General features: G+C 39.7%; 1 protein-coding gene across 1 annotated transcript; it reads right to left on the minus strand.

The window, feature by feature from the left end:
- Positions 1–1,731: 1,731 nt before the first annotated feature.
- myt1a (myelin transcription factor 1a) lies at positions 1,732–18,901 on the minus strand. The gene is made up of 23 exons (XM_061075006.1): positions 18,847–18,901; positions 18,704–18,746; positions 18,542–18,610; positions 16,481–16,710; positions 16,012–16,020; positions 14,132–15,002; positions 13,809–14,035; positions 12,311–12,430; positions 11,833–11,923; positions 11,309–11,422; positions 10,944–11,161; positions 9,704–9,906; positions 9,405–9,620; positions 9,174–9,319; positions 8,599–8,661; positions 8,056–8,124; positions 7,426–7,488; positions 7,252–7,335; positions 6,347–6,568; positions 4,732–4,823; positions 3,625–3,728; positions 3,198–3,341; positions 1,732–1,875 (listed from the first exon to the last, which is right to left on the minus strand). The coding sequence occupies exons 1-23, from the start codon at positions 18,899–18,901 to the stop codon at positions 1,732–1,734; spliced, it is 3,597 nt and encodes a 1,198-aa protein (XP_060930989.1).
- Positions 18,902–21,668: the final 2,767 nt, after the last annotated feature.

A 21,668-nucleotide genomic window follows, 5' to 3' on the forward strand; every position in this document is an offset into this window, starting at 1 on the left:
TTTGATCTTGATCCAATAACATGTAAGACCAGGGCCAGGTTCTCCTTATATTCACATTCAAACTGTTATTAATCGCAGCTCATGTACTTAAATGAATACTTATTTTTTCTTCTCTGTTTTGATTCTGTAGATACTTGATACACTGAAAACTGTCAGTCATACTTATCCCCACATGAAAAAAAGAATTCAAATTACCAGTAGACTGACACAAAGGTGCAACAGCAATTGGGCACTCAAACATCTGCACCAGCCTCAGAAGTCAAGGTGTGAGAATGCAAAAAGACACCAGTAGTAAAGTAGCCAAAGGAAATGATGAATAGGATATAAGAAATGTGTTACGATTTCTCAGAGCTGTAATGTCCAGCTTTAATTTCCAATACTATGGTTTGAAGTGCTCGTGAGCGGGTAATGGCTTCTGCCTCTGTGGTTCTTTTCTTGTGTTTTTTTTCAAAGTTGGCGAAGATGATGTGAAGGAGCCCAGGATGTCCTGGCCCTTGAGCAAGACACTGAGCCCCAAAATGCTTCTCATGCGGCATTATCAGTATGTGTTTGGGTGAATGTGACCCATTGTGAAGCACTTTGAGTGGTCAAAAGACCAGAGAACATTGTGTATATAAAATAATAATTAAACAATAATGGAAATTTACCAGGAATAACTGACCTTTGGGAATAGGTAAACCACAAAAATATACATCCAGAATAGCTGTTGTACTACTGCAACAGCAGTTTGTATTAAACAGGCGTGAGCTAAAAGCATTTTAAGAGTTAACACCAAAACAAAATGAATCCAGTCCACATGCACTGTGGGTTAACTTTTATTTCAAGAGCAACTTAAAGACTAATCCATACACAAACATTAACACACAGACGATCAAAATAAATATTCACCATCACTTTGTTCTTCATCACCAAATAAATACCTAATATGTGCAGCTCAATATTCACAGTGTATTGCAATGTACTGAAAATAGTTTGTGGAAATTAAAAAGGAAAATCATACAAACATAAGCACCAAAAAAAAAATTTTTTAGAAAATTATTAAAAACTTTTTTACAAAATATTTGCACTTAAAAAGATCCCTGTATTTTAAATAAATAATAAGATATATAAAACAATTCATAGTTGATACCTTAAAATATTTCCTCTTCCTCTTGGTCAACAATGCAGAGGAAATTATTACTTTCTCTTGATTACCTTTTAAAATCTTCTCAGGTAGCATTTTGAAATGAAAACCCCCCCCGAAATAAATAGATAATGTATATAAATAAGCCAACATAAATATGATACAGTGGACATGAATAAAGTTAAATAAGTTAATATTAAGCCAACATTTGCAAAGGACTTAAATAGTTACACAACAATTGAAAGAATAAATCTACAAACTAATCTTGTAGGTGCAACATCACTATGCTCATATAGAATACTATCAACATTACTGTGTGGAAACGGGATATGTTCACTAACTAAGAACGTATGCTCAGCTCAGGCTGTGTACTGCCTGTCTGTATCAACCTGCGTACAGTAATAGTTTTATTCCAGTGTGTTACCAAACACTCTAAGCTGTTCACACTCATACCTTCATAAAAGCAACATGCAAACAAGAAACAAACTCAAAGAACAGATGACAAAGTTCTGAATGAGAAGAATTAAGTACATACAGTAAGTGTATGGAAAGAAAGAGTGTTGTTGACACTGCCATAGCCCCCCCCCCCCCCCTTGCTTTCCTGTCCATCACACCTCGATGCCCTTTACGGCCTGATTGATGGATTCTAGCAGGGCGCGGTTTTCAGGGTTCTGGTAGCAGTCTTTGTTGGTAAACATGTGGGTCAGCGTTTCCACGTAGGTGTCGAAGTTCTGCTCTGACAGCGGCTCCTGCTGTACACACACACAAAAGTTCACAAGTCAGAAAATAAATTTTGAGTCAGTTGATGAAAAGTTATTTGACAATAATTTACTTTTCAATCTGTAGATTTTTACATAACAACCCAAAAATGACTACACATGCCTGTGTGTGTATATGTGTATACATATAAATATATTTGTATGTAAAAGCAAAATATTTCATGATAAATGTCGTTAAAACAGAATTGTGAAGTATTACAAATAAACATATGCCCTAGCAGAATTAAGAATTTATTTCTCCTTAAGAATTTCATGTAGTGTCTTTAGTCCTGTAAGTTTTGTCTCATTTACTGTATTTGCTGAAAGGCATTGTTAAAATTCTTCAGTAATACTAACAAAAGCTGAATCAGACGTGGGAAAAGGTCGCTGTTTTGCAGATCACACAGGAGCTTAAGTTACAACAGTGACGCCCCGAGTTAAGTTTCAAGTCAGGACAGGCAAGTGTCAAGTTCCCTCTGTCTCTGTCCTGCGAGCAGAGAGTTGGACTGAATACAGACTGTTGGAAATGAAGGTCACTGCTGACGATGGTAAATGTTAAACAGTGATGTTTGTAAAATGTTGACTTAACGTAATGTGATCCTCTCTATATAATAATTTCCACACTCACTCTATCAAGGGTTAACTGGGCCTCATTCACCAACAGTTCTTCCGAAGAGATTTCTTCTTAAAATCCATTTACAGTGTTACAGATTCATTCATCAATGTTTTCTTATCCAAGATTTGTTCTTACATAACAACAGAATCTTCAAAACTGTAGAGCAGTTACACACACTTGGCTACTGACATGCTTGTGCAAAATCTTAAAAGTCTTTGTGTTTTTTTTTCTACTGTTGTATAATATAATTCAAATTACCATACTATTGTATGATTTATAATATTTTGCTGGTATGTGGTTATATATAATTTAGAATTAGTCTCAACACTAAAACTGGTTTCAGTGAATATTTTGACTATTGCAAATTTGTATTAATTTCTGTAAGTGTTTTCAGAGAATTTAAACACATGATATATGTTGAAGAGAAAAACACTTATTCACTGAAATTGAAGGTATCACACACTGATGTTTACATTATACTTTTAGAGCTATAGCTTTTAGTTAAAATAGACAGTGGTCGCCTGTTCATTCAGAAAATGTTCTGTCTGAACCCGAAAAACATAGTTATTTCTAGCTTAACCCAACCTGAGTCTGATGCAGTTAATGTAAGCTGCAATATGATTACAGATATGTGCAGAATAGAACATCTGCCTAGTCTACCTGACTGATGTGACTCATTGTAAACATTGTGTCTAATCACCATGGTGGGCAGGCGGATGTTGGCCAGACTGCATATCAGGGCCTGACTCAGGCCAGATAGTTCCAGGAACAAGGCCTCGTTCCTCTCGTCAATCTGCTTATTCTCCTCCTCCATGGTTATCAGGTTCTTCTCCATTGAAGAGATCTGAAGCAGAGACAGACAGAGTCCAGAGAGCATAACAAATGGCCAGAAAGATTTTACGACACTTTGATAGATATGCTGTCAGAAAGATATCATGAGAGGAAAATTATTTTTGGGCTGTTGTGGATTTTTTTTCAATTTATTACCACTTTGAGCCTCTTCAGCCAGTTGTTTGATAAAATTCCAAATATCATAAATTTAGAGGCGGTGTCGCCTAGATGTATTTAAATGTTTTTTGTCCTCATGCTGATGGCAGCAGTGATTTGAGCCAAGCTGCTAAACTCACCTGAGTGTGTAGGTTCATCATATCCGTCTCCATTTCTGAGTTGGACTCGTTCAGCTCGTTGATCTCGTTGTTGAGCTGCTTGATGTCCTCATCGTTGTCCAAAACTGAGTAAACACACCGGTAAGAAAGAGAAAATCAGTCCGGCCTACTCTTGCTTCTGTGGCCTGAGTACATTACATCACATTTCATTTAGCTGACGCTTTTATCCAAAGCGACTTACACTAAGTGCATTCAACCATGAGGGTACAAACCCAAAACAAAAGGAATCAAGAAAGTAAAAATTTCTTCAAGAAAGACAAACTACAACGTTTTCTAGGTAAGTGCCATATACAGTAAGTTTTTTATCCAAGGTGTAGTCGGAAGAAGTGCGTTTTTAGTTTACGGCAGAAGATGTATAGACTTTCTGCTGTCATGATGTCATTGGGGAGCCAGGACAGCAAACGATTGGCAGATGCAGAGCGGAGTGAACAGGCTGGGGTGTAAGGTTTGTAGAGCCTCATTTAGAGTTTTCGTTGTTGTTGTGTTAAACACAACCACAGTACAGAAAAAACAGAGTCATCTTGAACTATTCAAAGTGTGGCATTTGACACTATCAAACATGATATTTAAATCCAAAGATTTGAAAGGTGGGTCAGCACCAGGCTGGTTTTTATGATATCTCAAATGATGTGAGTTTAGTGTTCATCAAGGGAATTTCCAATAATAATAATAATAAAACAACTTTTATTTAATGTGGAGTTTCCAAAGGATAAACATTAGACCCTTCATTGTTTATTCTGTAGTTGCTGCCTCTTATTCAAATAACACATGTCTTACCATAACTACGATGATTATACACACATATTTCCCTGTCCCCCACTATTGACAGATTATTGGAGTGGATGGTAAAATTAGCAGGTTATTTAGGGGGAGGCATTTTGGGTCATTTTGGTTTGAAGGGGATGGCATCTCCCCTCATCTCCCTAAAATCGTTTAGTGCATTTAAATGTATGTCTTGTGTTGAATGTTACTCTCCCTTACAAGCATGGTGGACATTGTTTGAATGTGTTTGAAAAAGTTAGCATACACATGTGACATACTATAAACAGAAGGGACACAGTCTCTTACCATCACTTGCTCTGAACTTTGCAGTGATATACTCGTCTCCGGGGAACTTGGCTCTCTTCTTGTTGGCCAACGCTCTAGGACAACCTGACAGACTAAGAGAAGATCACATAAAGAGCTCTTACACTCCAACACATGTATTCATCACAAAACTTTGCACCACAACCATTCCGTATATGGGTAAATATCCCGTTTAAATATATAGTGAGAGGGACTAGTCCTTTGTATTGGGACATATGAAGGATAACTTTCACCCCAACACAAATTGCTCCAGTGCACTTGTCATAATTTTTTGTCCCAGAATTAGAGCAGTAACTAAAGTCTTTTTGGAAGGTGCTCTCTCTTTGGATCCCCATCTCCAGATAAGCTGATAATCAGCCCCTGAAGACCCTTATTTCTGACATTGTGACCCTGTTCAGACCTGGTATTAACATCGGTCCTGAGAGATTTTATCACAAAGGTTCAGCGCTATATAAAGGTGTGCATGTGACCACATTCTTTAAGCATGCAAACATGTGTGAACCCAAATGTCTCCTGGGCCACATATTAAGGACCTCCTACTCAGCTGACCTCTGACCCACTACAGTTTCACAATGAATTTGTACTCTTCTTCTTTATATCCATTTTTTTCTGTAGCGACCTGCACAATATCAACACTGACCACCACATAATGATTAAAATTTTTCTATTAAAATATTATTCAACATTGGATTCAGCCCTTCCTGACTGCTCTAGCTCTCTCGCTCTTGCTGAAACACACACAAACTTTGTCATCTGACATATCTGTATACAGGATGACAACAAGATCTCTCAGGAATGAGACGTCTGTTAGTTTTTTTACATTTTTCTCATAAAGCTCATAAAGCTACTGAACCATCTCACATATGGTGAACTTTACGGTCTGGATCCTCAGTTCAGTTGTGCACTTTGCCAAGTTGATAATTCAGCCTTCGCACATATGCCTTTACTTCACTAGTTATTTACTGAAGGAAAAGGAGCTCCTAATTTAAATTCATTAAACTCAAGTTCACTTACTTTCACCAAATAACTTGTAACAGCATGATTCAGTATTGTTGCTATTACTACCTGCTTTGAACATACAGTACCTTAAAGGGTAATCATACTTAAAAACGCTGTTCATCAACCAAATTAGATTAAATAGCAACAGCAGAAATTGTTTTGTTGTGTTGTGTTGTTAAACCAATGAATGTGAACACTATCGAAAAACCTCCCTATGTTTTCATCATTCCCTTGCGAGAACAACCTATATATGACAAACCACTATGAAACAATCAATAAGTGTATTTTCTGTTGCCATAGTATGTACCGACTAAGACTGGCTGACAAACAGGGCAAATTAGGCCTTTTCCTAGGGAAGCTACAAAACAACTCTTGGGCTTGTGGCATGTGATTTGTAGTCATTTCAACCTAGTTTGGATCAGATTGTCTGTCAGTCAAACTGGAGGAGGGGGGGGATTGTTTTTGCTGGTGTGCCTCCTGTAATCTGCATGATGCTGCCTTAACATGGATTGAAATCAATGTGCAGGATTTTGACATGAAACTGCGTTTTTGATAACACTGCGCTCTGAGTGCTGAAACTCTCAGACATCCCAGATACCTGCGGTGTGTCAGGAAACTTCCGTTAGCGTGGCCAGAGCCATCACAGCCTGGCGTCGGGCAGGTGGGCCCTTCAGTCTTGAAGGACTTCCAGGAGAAGGGCGTGCCGTTAAGAAGACCTTCCTTCTGCCGACGTGCCGCCAGCGGACAGCCATAAGCACTGCGGTGAGTGGCGTACTTTCCACTGATGTGGCCAAGACTGTCACAGCCAGGAACTGGACACCTGGAGACAAGTATAAAACCCTGGTTCAAATCATTGATAGGGAGCAGAGATGGAAGTGTCGAGCAGTTAGCAAAAGATAGACATGAAATCCAAATAAGCTCTCTTGTCTTAAGAACTCTCATAGACAGCAGAGATTAAGAAAAATTCACCAAGAATTCATTCCGCAACTAGATGCAAATTTCCTAGTATGTTTCAGAAAAAATTAAAGACATATGACTCTAATGAGCGTATGATTTATTAGATAAAATGTCTTCATTACAATGTGAAATGGCTAACCTTCTATTAGATCTTTCAGTAAATAAAGCTTAACCATGCATTTCTTTACCCTCACGCATTTCCCTTTATCACAATGGAACAAATCTATCATTCTATGTATTTTCCATCTTCCCACAGAAGAGTTTGCACTGTTTCCCCCTTCATACACGTTTGACTATGAAAATAATGCATTACAGCCCGAAATCCTAGTAAATCACATAGATTGTGTTCTGTTTTTTAAAACATAGCAGAGGCATTCCTCCTAAATTTAGGATCCAATTGAGCACCACTTTGCTTTGGTTGAGACGTCATGAAATGAGACTAAGATATGAAGCCAGTTGAAGCAAAGGATCAAGGATAATTGACCGACTGATTGAGTGTGCTCAGTATATGTGATGGTAATCTGCCTTTGATCTACTGTTGCTCACCTCAACAGCTCAGAGTCTTCCTTGTCATCCTTGGTTGGGGTTGATTTGATTCCGCTCTTCTTGGCTCTAGGGCAACCAGACAGACTGAGAGACAAACAAGGAGAGTGAGTGACAGCATCTGTCAGTACAGAGGAGCTGAAAGTGCATCAGGCTTAACAGGAGAGGAGCTTCTACCTTCTATGTGAAGAATAGTTTCCAGTGATGTGGCCCGATCCATCACAACCTGGAGTTGGACACCTGAGACACACACACAGCGATCTCTCACTTTATAGGATTTCATTTATAACACACCGCAGGTTGACATTAGTGTTTGTCACTTAACACTGTAAATAGACATAGATGCCACTTCCGGATTATGAGATGTGTCTCTGCCGCTGCCATATTGCAGCAAGTTCCTGGTTCTGACAAGTTTAAACAGAAGAAAATCCCAGACTCTGTTGAGGCCTTTGGATATTCTTATGAAAGAGATGCTAAATTCAAGCAACAAGAGTAACCATTCAGAGGTGCAAAGTTGTTTTACAATAAAGTATTTTATTTCATTGTGTTGAGTTTTATATATCATAAAGACTAATGCTTCTTTTACGCAACCAAAGTATTAGTCACATAAATACATGGTATGAGCAAAAAAGGAGTATTGTGTGTGGATACACTGTGAATATTTTACTATCTGGCTGGAAATCTGCTCTAAATTGGTGGAAAATTCAGCAAGTTGTATATCAGTGTGTAAAGGAGAGTAGGGACAGAGACGTAGCTGCAGACTCAGTGAACATGTTGGAGGTGAGAGACAGGAGGAAGCAGACATACTTTAGTTCAGCTGTGTGGGCAGCCATGAGGGTCCGAAGTGATTTATCGGCAAGAGGACAGCCTGACAGACTGAAAGATACATTAGAGAGAGAGTGTCAGAAAACCAGACTGTGAAAAGGATGTGTGAGTATGAGTGAAGGGAAGAGCCAGAGCCTGACCTGGACTAGAGACCCAGAAGAGGACTGGGCAGGACAACCTTTTGAGACACGGACTTGTTACCCCCATATCTCCTGACTACATAACAAACTTATACTGTATCATGTGTGCTGTCAACATACGTTGTTATGATCCAGTGCTTACAGAAACTACACCTACTTAACTATGTACAATGGGAAGTGAGTTCTGAATGACAAACAGTGGACAGACATCTAACGTGGCTGGACTCTCCTCAAATAGGAAAAAGCTATCCAATGAATCCAGTCAGAATCAGTGTGAGGAGCAGAGGTCAAATTGACATCATACTTCAACCTCAACAAATCACCTGTCAGTGCACACACCAAATATGCAGAGATCGTCCTTTACAAGTCACAGTGCAGGTCATACCTTCTATGTGACGCGTAGTTTCCAGTAATGTGTCCACTGCCATCACAGCCTGGGGTGGGACATCTTGAGCAAAGACACACACTTACAGATCAGTCCACTGCCTTTGGAAATGGTGCTTTTAGTGACGTGCCAGAAAAAAATACTACAGTGTCACTTCTTTTTCAGTTGTGGAAACTTGGAGCCTACTGCTGTATTCAGGTCATATAATATGTACAGTAGAAATGGGAACGACTCAGATGTTTTATGAGTTAACAACAACTCAATTTGGCTGTCCGTAATTGGTGGTCTTCTTAGGCGCTCCATTTATTCAAGTGCCAGTAAATTATAGTCTCTCTTATATGACAGGAACATGAGGTCTGAGGAGACATTTTTTAAATAATAGTTTGATTGACTGTCCCACGGTCATCTGCAGGAGCTGACGCTTGTCTTACCTGAATTATGACCAGGCTTCATAGTTTTTATTCTGGTTGAGTGATGTTAATTTAATTTATGTATGTACAAAGAAAATAAAAGAGGAACAATGGTCTTTCATTAGACAAGCTTTGAATGGAGGTATGGTAAAAGCTGTGACTTACACAAGAACGTCTTTTTTGCTGTCTTTTGGCTGGAACTTGACCTTGAAGCTGGTGGTGGTGACCTCACCAGGGTACTTCCTGTCCTCCAGGTTCTCCTGTTCTTCCTCACCATCAGATGAAGTGTATGAGGGAGCTGAGTAGTCCACCTGACAAAAGAAAAAACAAGTAACCCACTCAAATTGCCAAAAATCAATTGTGTATGATTCACACAGCACTGAATGTGTGCAGTACCTCTTCATGGTCTTCCTCTTTGACTCCACTTGGTTTGGTAAAGTCTAGCGGCCCCTCCCACTCTGGCTGAGTGTGGCCCTGAGACAAGGTAGCTCCAGTGTGTTGAGAGGATGAAGACGAGGAGGATGAAGGCTCTGGAGACTGCACACCCTCCCTCTTGGTCTTCTTCATACTGAGGTCCAAAGTGCCGTTTTCATCCACTTCAATGTCTGATTCCTACATAGTTCAGATACACAGAACATAAGAGTGTGTTTTTGGGCACTGATGATGTAGAATCTGTAAAAAAGGAACCTGTGTACCTTGGTGCAGGGATCCATGGGCTTGGCACTGAGAGTGTCCGGCCTCTCCCAGCAGCGGGTGGACAAGTTGAGGATGGCTGTTGCTGCCATGTGGGCTGCCTCTGCCTCCTGGCTATAGTCATAACCACTGGAGGATGAGGCACTCTTGGAAAATCCTCCAGACACACTGTGACTGGGGGAGGAGGCCTTGGGGAATGATTTAGCTGTGGGAGTGGAGCATAGTGAATCTACCGGAACAAGAACAGAGAGCAGACCTCTGTGGAGCCTGACAGTTGCTGATGGTTACAATAAAGGTAAATGGACTCTTTTCATATAGAAACTTGCAAAGTCACCACCCATTTACAGGATCAGGGTCAGTATCTGTATCAGTATCTTGCTCTAGAGCACCTTGGAAAGTGGACTGGAGAAGCCACAGCCACTCAACAACCACACTCAAACCAGATGTGTGGCTGCATGTGTGTGTCTGCATAAATGAAAAAATAAAAGTACACAAATGATTAAATTCCTGCTCTTCCATCTGCTTTCAAGAACAATTACTGATATGTATTTACAGTATATCAATTCTTGCAATAAAGCATGAAATGTTTTGTTGGCATTATACAACATATTATATGTTACGAAATTCAGTATATTTAAGGTTAAGTGTTGTTTAAATCCGGACAACCATTCCTATTCAAACCTACGGACAATTTAAAGTCTCCAATCAACCTAACGTTCATGTCATCAGACTGAATGGTGGCCTGCAGAAAACACACACACAGAAACCACCCCATCAGTTTGTTTTGCTTTGGAATGACAGTGCAGACTACCACACCACCTTCTCTGTCTATTTAATCATATTTATGGTCTGTATGTATAAGTTTTACATTTATTTTCTTAGAAATAGTGGGTTTTGGTCTTGCGAAAGACTGAGAACCATGAAATACTGATGATCTGAAACAATATAATTTTACCAGGATCTGTTCAAACAATGAGGAGGAACAAGAGGAGGATACATTGAAATACGTTTACTATTGCCTGATGAAGTTGTAACAACTTTCAACTATTGTTTAAACTTATGTTTAGTGAATTTATTCTTGAAAATAATTCCTTTGAGTATGAATTTGTATTAGGACTAGCTGGCCTCAAATTGAAACATTCTATGAAGAAACATTATCTGCATTTAAAACAAACGCTTAAAGTTAGTGTTACCCTTGATTTGGATCAAGTCAAATGTACAGGTGGTGCGTATTTGTCTTACATTTGAAGGCTTTAGGTGATGTTTCAGCGGTGCTGTGTGTCTTTGGAATGAGCATACGCTTTCCAAACACCTGAACATCGAAGCTTGCATAGTCAAATGACACCTTGGAGTATTTCTCCAGCTCCTTGGCCAGGTTTGCTCGAGGCGTGGTGGTCACTGTGTTGGGCCGGTAGCTGCCATACTGAGGGATCTCCAGCTGTTTCACAAAACACATGGGCCTGGAGGAAAAGTTGGTAGGTATGTTTTATCCCTCAACTGACATGGACAAACAGTAGATGTATGTATCCAATATAAACTGAGTTCAGAAAAGAAACCAACATGTAGCGTCACTTGGTGAAGAAATGGTGGTAACTATCTTGTCTCACCTGAGCACTCTGTCTGAGTTGGAAGAGGGTTCACTGGCTGCAGCTTGTAAATGAACCTGCTTGTCCTGGTTCTTGTTCAGTTTAGCTGCTGCTGCGATGGGGCAGCCGGACAGACTGACAAAGGGGAGACACATCCACAAGTTTGGATTTAATGAATGAATAGGTCAACACTCAGTACCCAGACAGGTGCTCAAGTTATTGCTAACCTTCTAAAGACAGTCAGTCATGTTAGTAGTATTAGATAAGATTAGGCCTCCCTGAGATCATTTACATGGCAGTTATTTTAGTATCCCAGAACTCCAAATCTGTGTATCGATCATTATTGAAAACTGAAATGTTGACAAACCAAAGCATAAACTATTCTAATTCTATTTGTGGAATGTCATAGAATCATACTGCACGCACTTTGTCAACTTAGCACATTTGTTGTGGTAGTCAGGCCCACCTGTATGTGTGTCTGTTTCGCATGATTTCCTGAACATGTGTTATATGTTTGTGTGAGAGTCTGTGGGCGTGTTATTAACCTGCGGTGTGTGTTGCGGTTACTGTTTACATGACCCTGGCCTGCGCAGCCAGGAGTCGGACACTTCAAGATGTTCTCATGCATGGCCAGAACTACAGACACAGAACAGAGTTAGGGGTTAGTCTCTGCAGTTTACTGTAGATCGCCTCACATCAATAGCAGTATAGCGAAAAAGGTCAAGCTGTGCAACACACTCAGTCACTGAAAATGTGTTGATTAAAAGTATAGAAGTTAGCATTAAAAGTAGAATTATTAGTAGTTCATTCCATAACAGAAGGAAGTGCTAGTGGTACTACTAGTCATTGCGTTACTGGTTGTAATAATATTAACAATAGAAGCAAAAAATACCCAGGTCTTTACTCTCAAAGCTGCAAAACCATTTATAACGTCTAAATAAAAATGATCTGCATGTTAGAATAGAGTCATCAGATCATTTTAACTGTCTGTTAAAGGTCTAGAGACAGATAATGTGTACTCACTCTCTGGAGGGATTCGATCTTTGTGAGGACATCCAGATAGACTGCGATGGTGAGGGTACAGTCCAGTCACATGACCTGTCCCATCACACCCTGGGGTCGGACACTTCACTTCCTTCTTCTCTAAATGGACGAGGTAATGATTTAGACAGCAGGGATGATGAATTAAATTAGTAATGACAACAAATAACAAAGATGGATTTATATATTGATCTAGTTGAATATTCAGGTAAAGCACTTTGTAACTTTATCTTGAAAAGCATAGATAAGGTTTATTATTATTATTATTAGTAGTACTATCATTATTTGATACTAGATTCAATACTCAACAAGAATCGACAAGCTTATGAGTATTGGTAATTTCAATACTTTGATATCAATCAACCAACCCCTAAATAGTATCTGTATGGAGAATTGTAGCGAGTTATAGGATAGATAGAATGGGCGAAATTTGGGGGTCTCAGCGCCTTTTCTACTAAAGGTTTGCGCGTGTCAAAACGTGTGCAAACTTGATTTCACCCGCAAAATAAACTGCAAGGTGATCTACTAATGGTGCGCACTGAGGATTGCATGCAGAATAACACACTCTGTCCATTTAATACGTTTTCCTTAATGAATATGCAATATCGGGCGTTTCTACCAGTGTGCGCAAAATACTGGGAGGAGTAGATGCAAATACTTAAATTTAGCACATGCATTGTGATTTACAAAGCCTGAAAATAACTGCGATGATTATATTTAATACGTTTGAAATGAAGGTGCTTATTGGCACAGCGTTGCGCACAGATGGCTGCAGTTTTTGTGGTGAGGAGGAGACTGCATGGAAGAAGATGGAGAGAAAGTTTTTTTTCAGAAATTGAACTGTTGCTCAATATTGGTCGCAGGCATCTCTTTCAACGGCCCCCCACCTGTTTTATTTGCCAAGGTTTTATTATGAGCTATCTTTTCTTTTGTTATTTTCTTTCTTATATCCTGCCAGCTTCTCTTAATTTCATCCGTTGTCCTCTTTGTTTTACCCACAGCATTTACTTTTTAGCATATACTCTCCCATATCGCGTTTGTTCGCTGTAGCTCAACAACATGTTTGTTTGCCTCTTCCACTCACACCTCCAATTCCATGGCATTACATTCAACTTTGCTCTTGTGGTCACTCTGCTCTAGGATGTGACAATGGTTAATGTTATTGACTTATTCTTAAACTCATACATGAAATCACATGTTTTTTCAAGTGTTCCCCTTATAAATGCTTAAGATAAAACATAATGTTTTTGTTTAAGGGATGTCATATTATTTTACCTCTGGGTAACATGCAGCCAGTAACCCCTGCCCAGAAAGAGCCATGGGCCGTGTTTTGGTGATATGCTTTAAGCTAATATATGTAATTTACCAAACATAGAAATCCGTAATAGAATTCCTGATGTAACACATGCATTACTACATGGTGTATAACAAACAAGAGCACTCAAAGTGAGATCTGTTTGGTTGTAGTTAGAGTGAATACCTTTGCTGTAGTGAGTGGTGCGTCGGGCCACAGCTCCAGGCTCAGAGCCCTTGCTGGAGCTGCTGTATGGTTGATATTCTGGGGAACTCTGTGGCTCGTGATTCCCCTTCACCTCTTCAGCCTTTAGGGCAATGGCCTGCTCCAACAGCCCCAGGTTCCCCCGAGTCATATCCCAGTTCTCCGAGTCGTCCGTGATTCCTGAGCCTTCTGAGACACGATCCTGTTCCCCTCCTTCTTCTTCTTCTTCTTCTTCTTCTTCTTCTTCTTCTTCTTCTTCTTCTTCTTCTTCTTCTTCTTCTTCTTCTTCTTCTTCTTCTTCTTCTTCTTCTTCTTCTTCTTCTTCTTCTTCTTCTTCCTCCTCCTCCTCCTCCTCCTCCTCCTCCTCCTCCTCCTCGTCATCCTCGTCAGAGTGGACTTCAATAACAACTGTAGTCGGAGAGGCTCTGCTCGAGTCTTGGTCCTCCTCTTCCTCCTCCACAACCTCACCTGCTTCCTTCCCCTGCCTCGCATCCTCCTCTTCCTCTCTCTCCTCCTCTTCTTCAGTCATGGGGGTGATGGCTTTTTTGCCCCTGAGTGACACCTCGGCATGAGTGTGTGGACTCAAAGTGTAAGGAGTGTCAACCTCTTGGTGGACCTCCTTCACGTCTCCCTCATTTTCTTCCTCTTCTTCCTCTTCTTCCTCTTCTTCCTCTTCTTCCTTTTCTTCCTCTTCTTCCTCTTCCTCCTCTTGGCCCTCCCTCTTACTCTGCACCTCTATTGATTCTTTGGCCTGATGGTTGTAATCGCCACTGGAGTACTGGTGGTCAGAGTTTTTCTGGTTTATCCTCTGTCTCTCTGCCTGCCTCACCTCTACAATATTTTCTTGCGTGTCTTGCTGCTCTTCCTCTTCCTTTTCTTCCTCTTCCTCTTCCTCCTCTATTGTCTTTTTAAGATCAGTAATCCCAGTTTCTTCTTGAGGTTGCTCTGACGGGTGGTCTTTCGTCACCAGCTGACTCTCCTCCTTCTTTGTCTCTGTTTCCTCCTGATGATGATCATCATCAGAGAGCATTACCTGCTTCACTTCCTCACTAGTTTTCTCACTTTCAGCTTCATACCCAGTCTCAGAGGTGATACTTTGATTGTTGCTGTCTTGAGCCACAAGATAAACTGCAATTTCTGATGTTTCTGATTGCTCTGATGTCACCAGTGAGCAGTCTGCTGTGGATTCAAATCATAAATTAATGTCTCTGGCAGCTTTACAGATATGCATTGTGACTGACATTATATGTTATAGATGACCCTATCATACTGATTCAGCACTAATGAAATAATAGGTATACTTCACCAAAAAATGAAAATTCACTCATTATCTATTCACTACTATGCCGATGGAGGGTCGAGTGAAATGTTGTGGAAAGTCCACAAAACATTTGAAGATACAATTGAAGTAAATGCAACCGCTTCTTCAGGCGTAATAAAACAACATAAAAAACATAACATGCCTCCATGCTGCTCCTGTTGTCATCCAAGTGTCAAACCCTAACCCTAACCCTTTTCGGTGAACAATCCCTATAAGCCTGATCTCGCAAAAGTATCTTGAGATCTGGCAAAACTTTCTCGAGATCTCGCAAAACTTTCTCGAGATCTCACAAAAGTTTTGCGAGATCTAGCAAAAGTCTGGTTTTTTTTCACCCATCATTTTTTTCCCCCCGTGTCCCCTGGGGGGCTCCGTAATTTATTTATCAGACTTCGTGTTGTAAACTAACTTTGTGGTGTATCTCAGCTTTCTACAGCCTCCTTTATTATCTGTATGCTAAAACTTCTGATGATAATTTTTCATTTTGAACCATCATTAAGTAAAAAGTCGAATTTGTGTAATGCTTTGGTTTGTATGATTCACTTAAATGTAAAAAAAATCAGAGAATAAAATCATATATAACAAGAATAAAGTTGTTGTATATGGAGAATAAATTGATAGTATTACGACAACTGTATTCAAAAGAAAAAAAAAACAGACTCTCAGGACATTGCCTCTTTTGTGGAGGAAGCAATGTTTGTAGTGGTTGACTGGGCATGATACTTTCTTCAATATAGCTCTAATGCCCCATCATGGGTTTGAAAAAGCGAATGATTTCCTACAGCCTTGGGGGTGACTGTGCTCCTGGAGGTAGAGCGGGTCAAGTCGCGAGTGTGTGAATGATGTGATATAGAGAAATTGTTGCACATAGATGCACTGGATGAATGTGTGAATGGCAGTTTACTGCTAGCTGGCAAACATTATCATGATAACAAGCTACACTATAATAATATCACACATATATTATCAGTGAGTGACCAAGGATTAATGTATGCACTGAAAAAGGAGCGTGTTAACGTTGTTATTACTAGCATGTTAACATGCTCATTTTAGCATTTAGCTGACTTGGCTGCAGGCATATTTCTTGTTAACAACATAGAAATATAAATACTTTTGTTTTCACCCTCAGCGTATTGCTTCATCTTAGAATCTTGTTTTTATTTTTTTCTTCTGTAACACAACTTTATTTCAATATTCTCAGCTTTTGAGTGAATAACCAGGTTGTTTTATTTCTTAGGATATTTAACCGTAATTTACATCGAATAATGAAATACTTCCCCATAGCTACTGTATTCTACAGGCAGTTTTTCATGGTAACCTTTCTGGTTTCACTCACCTGACTCCAGCCTGTTTTTTGTTTTGTCCTTTTTCTTCTCTTTAAGGTCTTCTTCCTCCTCTTCTTCATTCTCTTTTTGTTCCTCCTCTTCTTCACTGTCTGCAGTGAAGCCATCATCTACTGCCTGCTTGGCTGGTTGGTTCCTTCGTTTGGGAGCAGATTGATTCTCCTCAGCCTCAGCTTCAGCCTCCTCTAGTTTCCGTTTCTTCACAATTGGGCATCCCAGTACACTGTGGAGAGCAGGGTTAGTTTTTAAGTGAATGCTAACATCCAATAACAAAGACTTTATATCAAGTGGCAGCATATAAGCCATTTGGAATGACCTAGTTTTCTGCATTAGTTCACAAAAAATAATATCTGATCTTCATCAACATGAAAGAAACCTGTGGATTTAATAACTGGTAAAACTTCTTTGGCAGAATCAACCTCGAGCTTGTCTGGCCGCACACCTGCACCATGTTGAGGAGGAATTTTTGACTATTCTTACAACGACCTGCTTTGGTGCAGCAATATTCTCAGGATGTCTAGCATGAATGACCTTCTGAGCACATTCCACAGCATCTAAGGTCTGAGATTAGATCTTCACCTGGTGCACAACCGCCCTGAAGTCATCCTGTAAGATTCACTTGGACTTGGAATTAATTTCATCAGCTAACCTACCTCATGATGCTCCCTTCACGACAATGTACCTCAGAGTTGTTTTCGTGTTGGCAGGCAGTTCCCTTTTACATCATGCACAATCTGTATATCCCAAATCAGTCAGCAAAACATTTGACTAATAACAAACTTCAGGCCTTGAATACTTTTTGAGGAATGCAGCTTCCTCTGTAAGGCCCCTGCCACACAACATGATCTGTGTGTGGCAGATTGATAAACACAGGTCATAACCAGGTCCAATGATTTCTTGAAGCTTAAGCTGTTACTCTGAGTTTCTTTTTACCTCACTGATCATCAAACCTGTGGAGTAAGCTGAACAACCAAGAGAGAGACACTATACAAATAAACTGGGGCGCCTTAATATTGCCTAAGAGGGGTTCAAGGGTGTACAGTGGTTATGGTGGAGTTATGATTATTCTAAAGGCCCAGCACGGACAGGGGCCCTCAGAAAACACTATTAATATCATTATCATTATTGTTGTAGTTGTTGTTTGGTTGTTGGTTAATGTCATTAGAATTAGAATTGTTTCTATTACTAGAAAAAAACTATGGAAAACATACGGACCTTTCTCTGCATCCTATTAAAGGTTTAGTATGTAGAATCTAGTGATATCTAGTGGTGAAGCTGCGTGTTGCAGCTGAATACCCCTCACATCACCCTCCTCCTCCAAACATAAAAGAGAACCTGTGATAGCTGGCAATTGTCATAAAAACTCTAAAGGTGTTTAATTTGTCCAGACTGGGCTACTGTAAAAAAATCCGTAGCGAGGACCCGCTCCTGATGTAAATATAAAATATAAAGGGTAAAGAAGACAGCAATTTGTATAATTTTCTCACACGAGTGAAAACATTATTATTGTATATTCAATTTCTGCCAATAGACCTTCAACACATAATGTTACGCCTGGGCCACATTGGCTGCGGAACGGATTGCTTGTCATTTCAGCAGCCATGTTAAGAGATTAGAGTGGCCACACTAACTGGGGTTCAGCCACAGATGCAGCACCACTTTTCTAGAGATCTTCAAGGTCTGGCATATTTTTCCTTGTACTGTGTAAAATTCACAGCAGAATAGACATAGGAAATTATATTTTACCACAGTTTCAATGTTTATCTGTTAAATTTTTGTTTATTTCCTGTACACTTGGGGGACACCCCTGCAAATAAATGGTCTCCATTTATAGAGAATTTGTCTGACTTTGGACTGATAAATATCTAAACACTTTGATATAATTTTGTAACCAATTTCAGCTTTACGCAGCTTTACGCAGATCAAAGACACTTATTTTATAAACTCTAAGTGTAAATGTTAATATTGCTATATATTCATGCTAACTAGCTAACTCACTGATGTGCAGAGCAGAAAGTTGAAATGAATGTTGAAATGAAATATATGAATCATACCTTCTGTGTCGGGAGTATCTTCCACTGACATGGCCTTTGCCGTCACATCCAGGGGTGGGACAGCTGCTACTGACACACAGTGAGACAAACCCACACTTTCATACCTACAAGACATCCTTTATACATACTGACAGTCTTCTGCTGAAGCATTGGATTCTTTACCTCAACTCCTGTTTCATCTCCTGTCCCGCAAGTTCTGATAACACTGAATCCACCAGCAGGAAAATAATTAAATGCAAAAATGTAAGTCATACGAGGAGTATAAGTGTGTTCGTGTGTGTGTGTGGGTGTGGGTGTGTGCTTACCCCGGATGCCTTTGGAGCGGGTTCGTGTTCGTGTCTCTGTAATGTCTTGGCTCATCTGAATATCAGAGGGACATGAGCAAGATTCATAAGTAGGTTAAATATATAGATAGATAGCTAGATATATAGCTAGATAGATAGCTAGATAGATAGATAGATAGATAGATAGATAGATAGATAGATAGATAGATAGATAGATAGATAGATAGATAGATAGATAGATAGATAGATAGATAGATAGATAGATAGATAGATAGATAGATAGATAGATAGATAGATAGATAGATAGATAGATAGATAGATAGATAGATAGATAGATAGATAGATAGATAGATAGATAGATAGATAGATAGATAGATAGATAGATAGATAGATAGATAGATAGATAGATAGATAGAATATATTACTTTGATGCTGAAGTGTGGTCTCTCTGATCAGTTGGCTGGCTGGCTCAGTAAGTGACCTTTGAAATCATTTTCTGTTGAATCAAACACACACAACACAGCCTTTTAGATGGAAGAACATTTTTCACACAGTTATTTGTTGCCGTTTGGGATTCACTGGCTCTTGCTCTTTTGAGGCTCGACTCATACAAGGGACTAAAAGTCAGAATTTGTCTACCTCTGCTGCTTCTATTTAGACCATTCATTTTTGAACATATTTGACAATGACATACAGTGTGTAAATATATTAGGTTAATAACAACAATATAAGCCTATAAAAAAAACATTCACCATTTCTAGAAAAATAACAAGAAAATGTGCATACAAATAGTAAAAAAAACTGAAATAAAATAATTACAAAAAATACATTAACTTTATTTTATATTGCATGTGATTGAATGGTCATGACAGTTTGGTAACATGGTCACAGGATTACATTGTGAACTGATGGGAGGCCTCAGAATGACATCAGGTTAGATGTGGACTGACTGCAGCTACATTTCAACACACATTACCATACACACAAACAGACTGCGAGTATGAATTAGAGAGAACAAGGCATGTTCGTAACAGCAGGGATGTAAGCCAAGCCGACGAGGCCTCTCTGAAACATAAAAAGAGCAGCTGTGACCAGCGTCCAACGCTTTTCACAACAGACCGTATCGACACCGGGCCGCCATTGTAGGCGCTGAAAATAACGAGCCACAGTGATAATCGGTTTAAAAGCCTGTCTGCACATACGGACCAGCTTCAGTATTCTCCACGGAACCACAGCTCGCTGACATCTGCGACGAGCTGTCGTCCATCCGGCCTCATCAGGTCCTCCCTTCTTGGTGTGAAATCCACAGACAGGCCTGCTGCAGCGGTACAGAAAATACCGACAAGTGTCTGCGCTTCATGCTCTTTGTCAGAGCGACATGAAGCCTTACCTTACACTCGCTACTGCCATCCCATCCCCCTCCTCTCCGACATGTCCGGGCGGCACACACTCGTTCTTTGGAGCGCACCACACTCACTACCAGCCGGACAAAGCAGCGGAGGACATCAGAACTACTGAGTGAGAACGAAAGCAGCTTCACACTTAGTCCAGCACCCTGAGCTGTTCAGCACCCCGGACAGAGCCAGCCGAATCTTCAGCACCATGGACAGAAGCCCCGCTGCACTGCCCCCTGCAGGCGCACAGGAGAGCTGTAGCCAGACGCGGGTCATGCAGGAGCCGCCCTGCCGGCGCGGGGCTGTCAGTTGGCCCGGTCTGGGGACTCCTGGAGGCGGTGTCAATATGTTACAAGACCGCTAAGCAGCTGGAAGATGGAGGACCTCCTGAAGTTTAACACCCAGTAACTTAAAAGCAAATAAGGAGGCTATAGTGTCACAGGTAGTGGAGCAGAGATAGGCTACTCGTACTACTGCTGTAGTAGATCTAGTAGTATTAGTAGTATGTCACCTTACTATATACCAGCTGGTCTCTACACAAACAAAGTGGTTCTGTTGACTTTTTTGTCATCTTTGGTCAGAACCTTTTTAAACGATTCCCACCATTTATATTACTATGTTGTTATAATGAAACAAAATGATCACAGAAGCTGTCTATATTTCCATAACAGACTCTAACAGCAGCAAATTGTGCTTTGAGCACAGCTATAAGAACGAATCATTATATTGAAAACATTGGATTGACAGCTATGTATTATAATTTTTGCATATTTACAAAGTGATGAAGCTCAACTTTTGGCTATGAGGGATTTCTGAGATGTAAAACTTTTCCTGTAACCTTGATAGAATTTCAAGGGGTAATCAAAGCTATTTCTTTTCGAACTCAGAATAAACATTCAATATATTCCTCCTAGGATACAATTGTTGGAAACTCAAATTTTCCAATATGAATCAGAAAACAATTATCACTTTTTATCAATATCAATGCACATAAGGATTCTGGAAATCCTTATGTGTGTTACACAAACCAATCCCTCAAGTTGGAAGCCAGAAATTGAATACTTTACAGTATATGATATATACAAAGAAAACGTTTTAAGTCTATTAGGAAATGTCCCATACATAAAGTCTAGTTCTCAAGGTCTAACCCATCATTTTAATAAATCAGGATTGCATTTAAGATCTACTCTGAGTCTATATAAATTAGAAACAACACGAAGTTCACTCATATGACTAATATGATTAAGTTATATAGTTGTTTGTTTGATATTATCTATTGCGTTTATCTTTTCATTACCATTATGATTATCGTGATAATATATTTCTCTTGACACCATTGACCTAACCCATCGACATTTTGAATATATTGTAACTACAAGGTCTTACCTTCATGATTTATTTTGAAATCAGCTGCCACCACGATCCACAATCGTGAGCCATGATCACGAT

This window comes from Limanda limanda, chromosome 7 (genome assembly GCF_963576545.1).
Source record: "Limanda limanda chromosome 7, fLimLim1.1, whole genome shotgun sequence".
NCBI lineage: Eukaryota > Metazoa > Chordata > Actinopteri > Pleuronectiformes > Pleuronectidae > Limanda > Limanda limanda.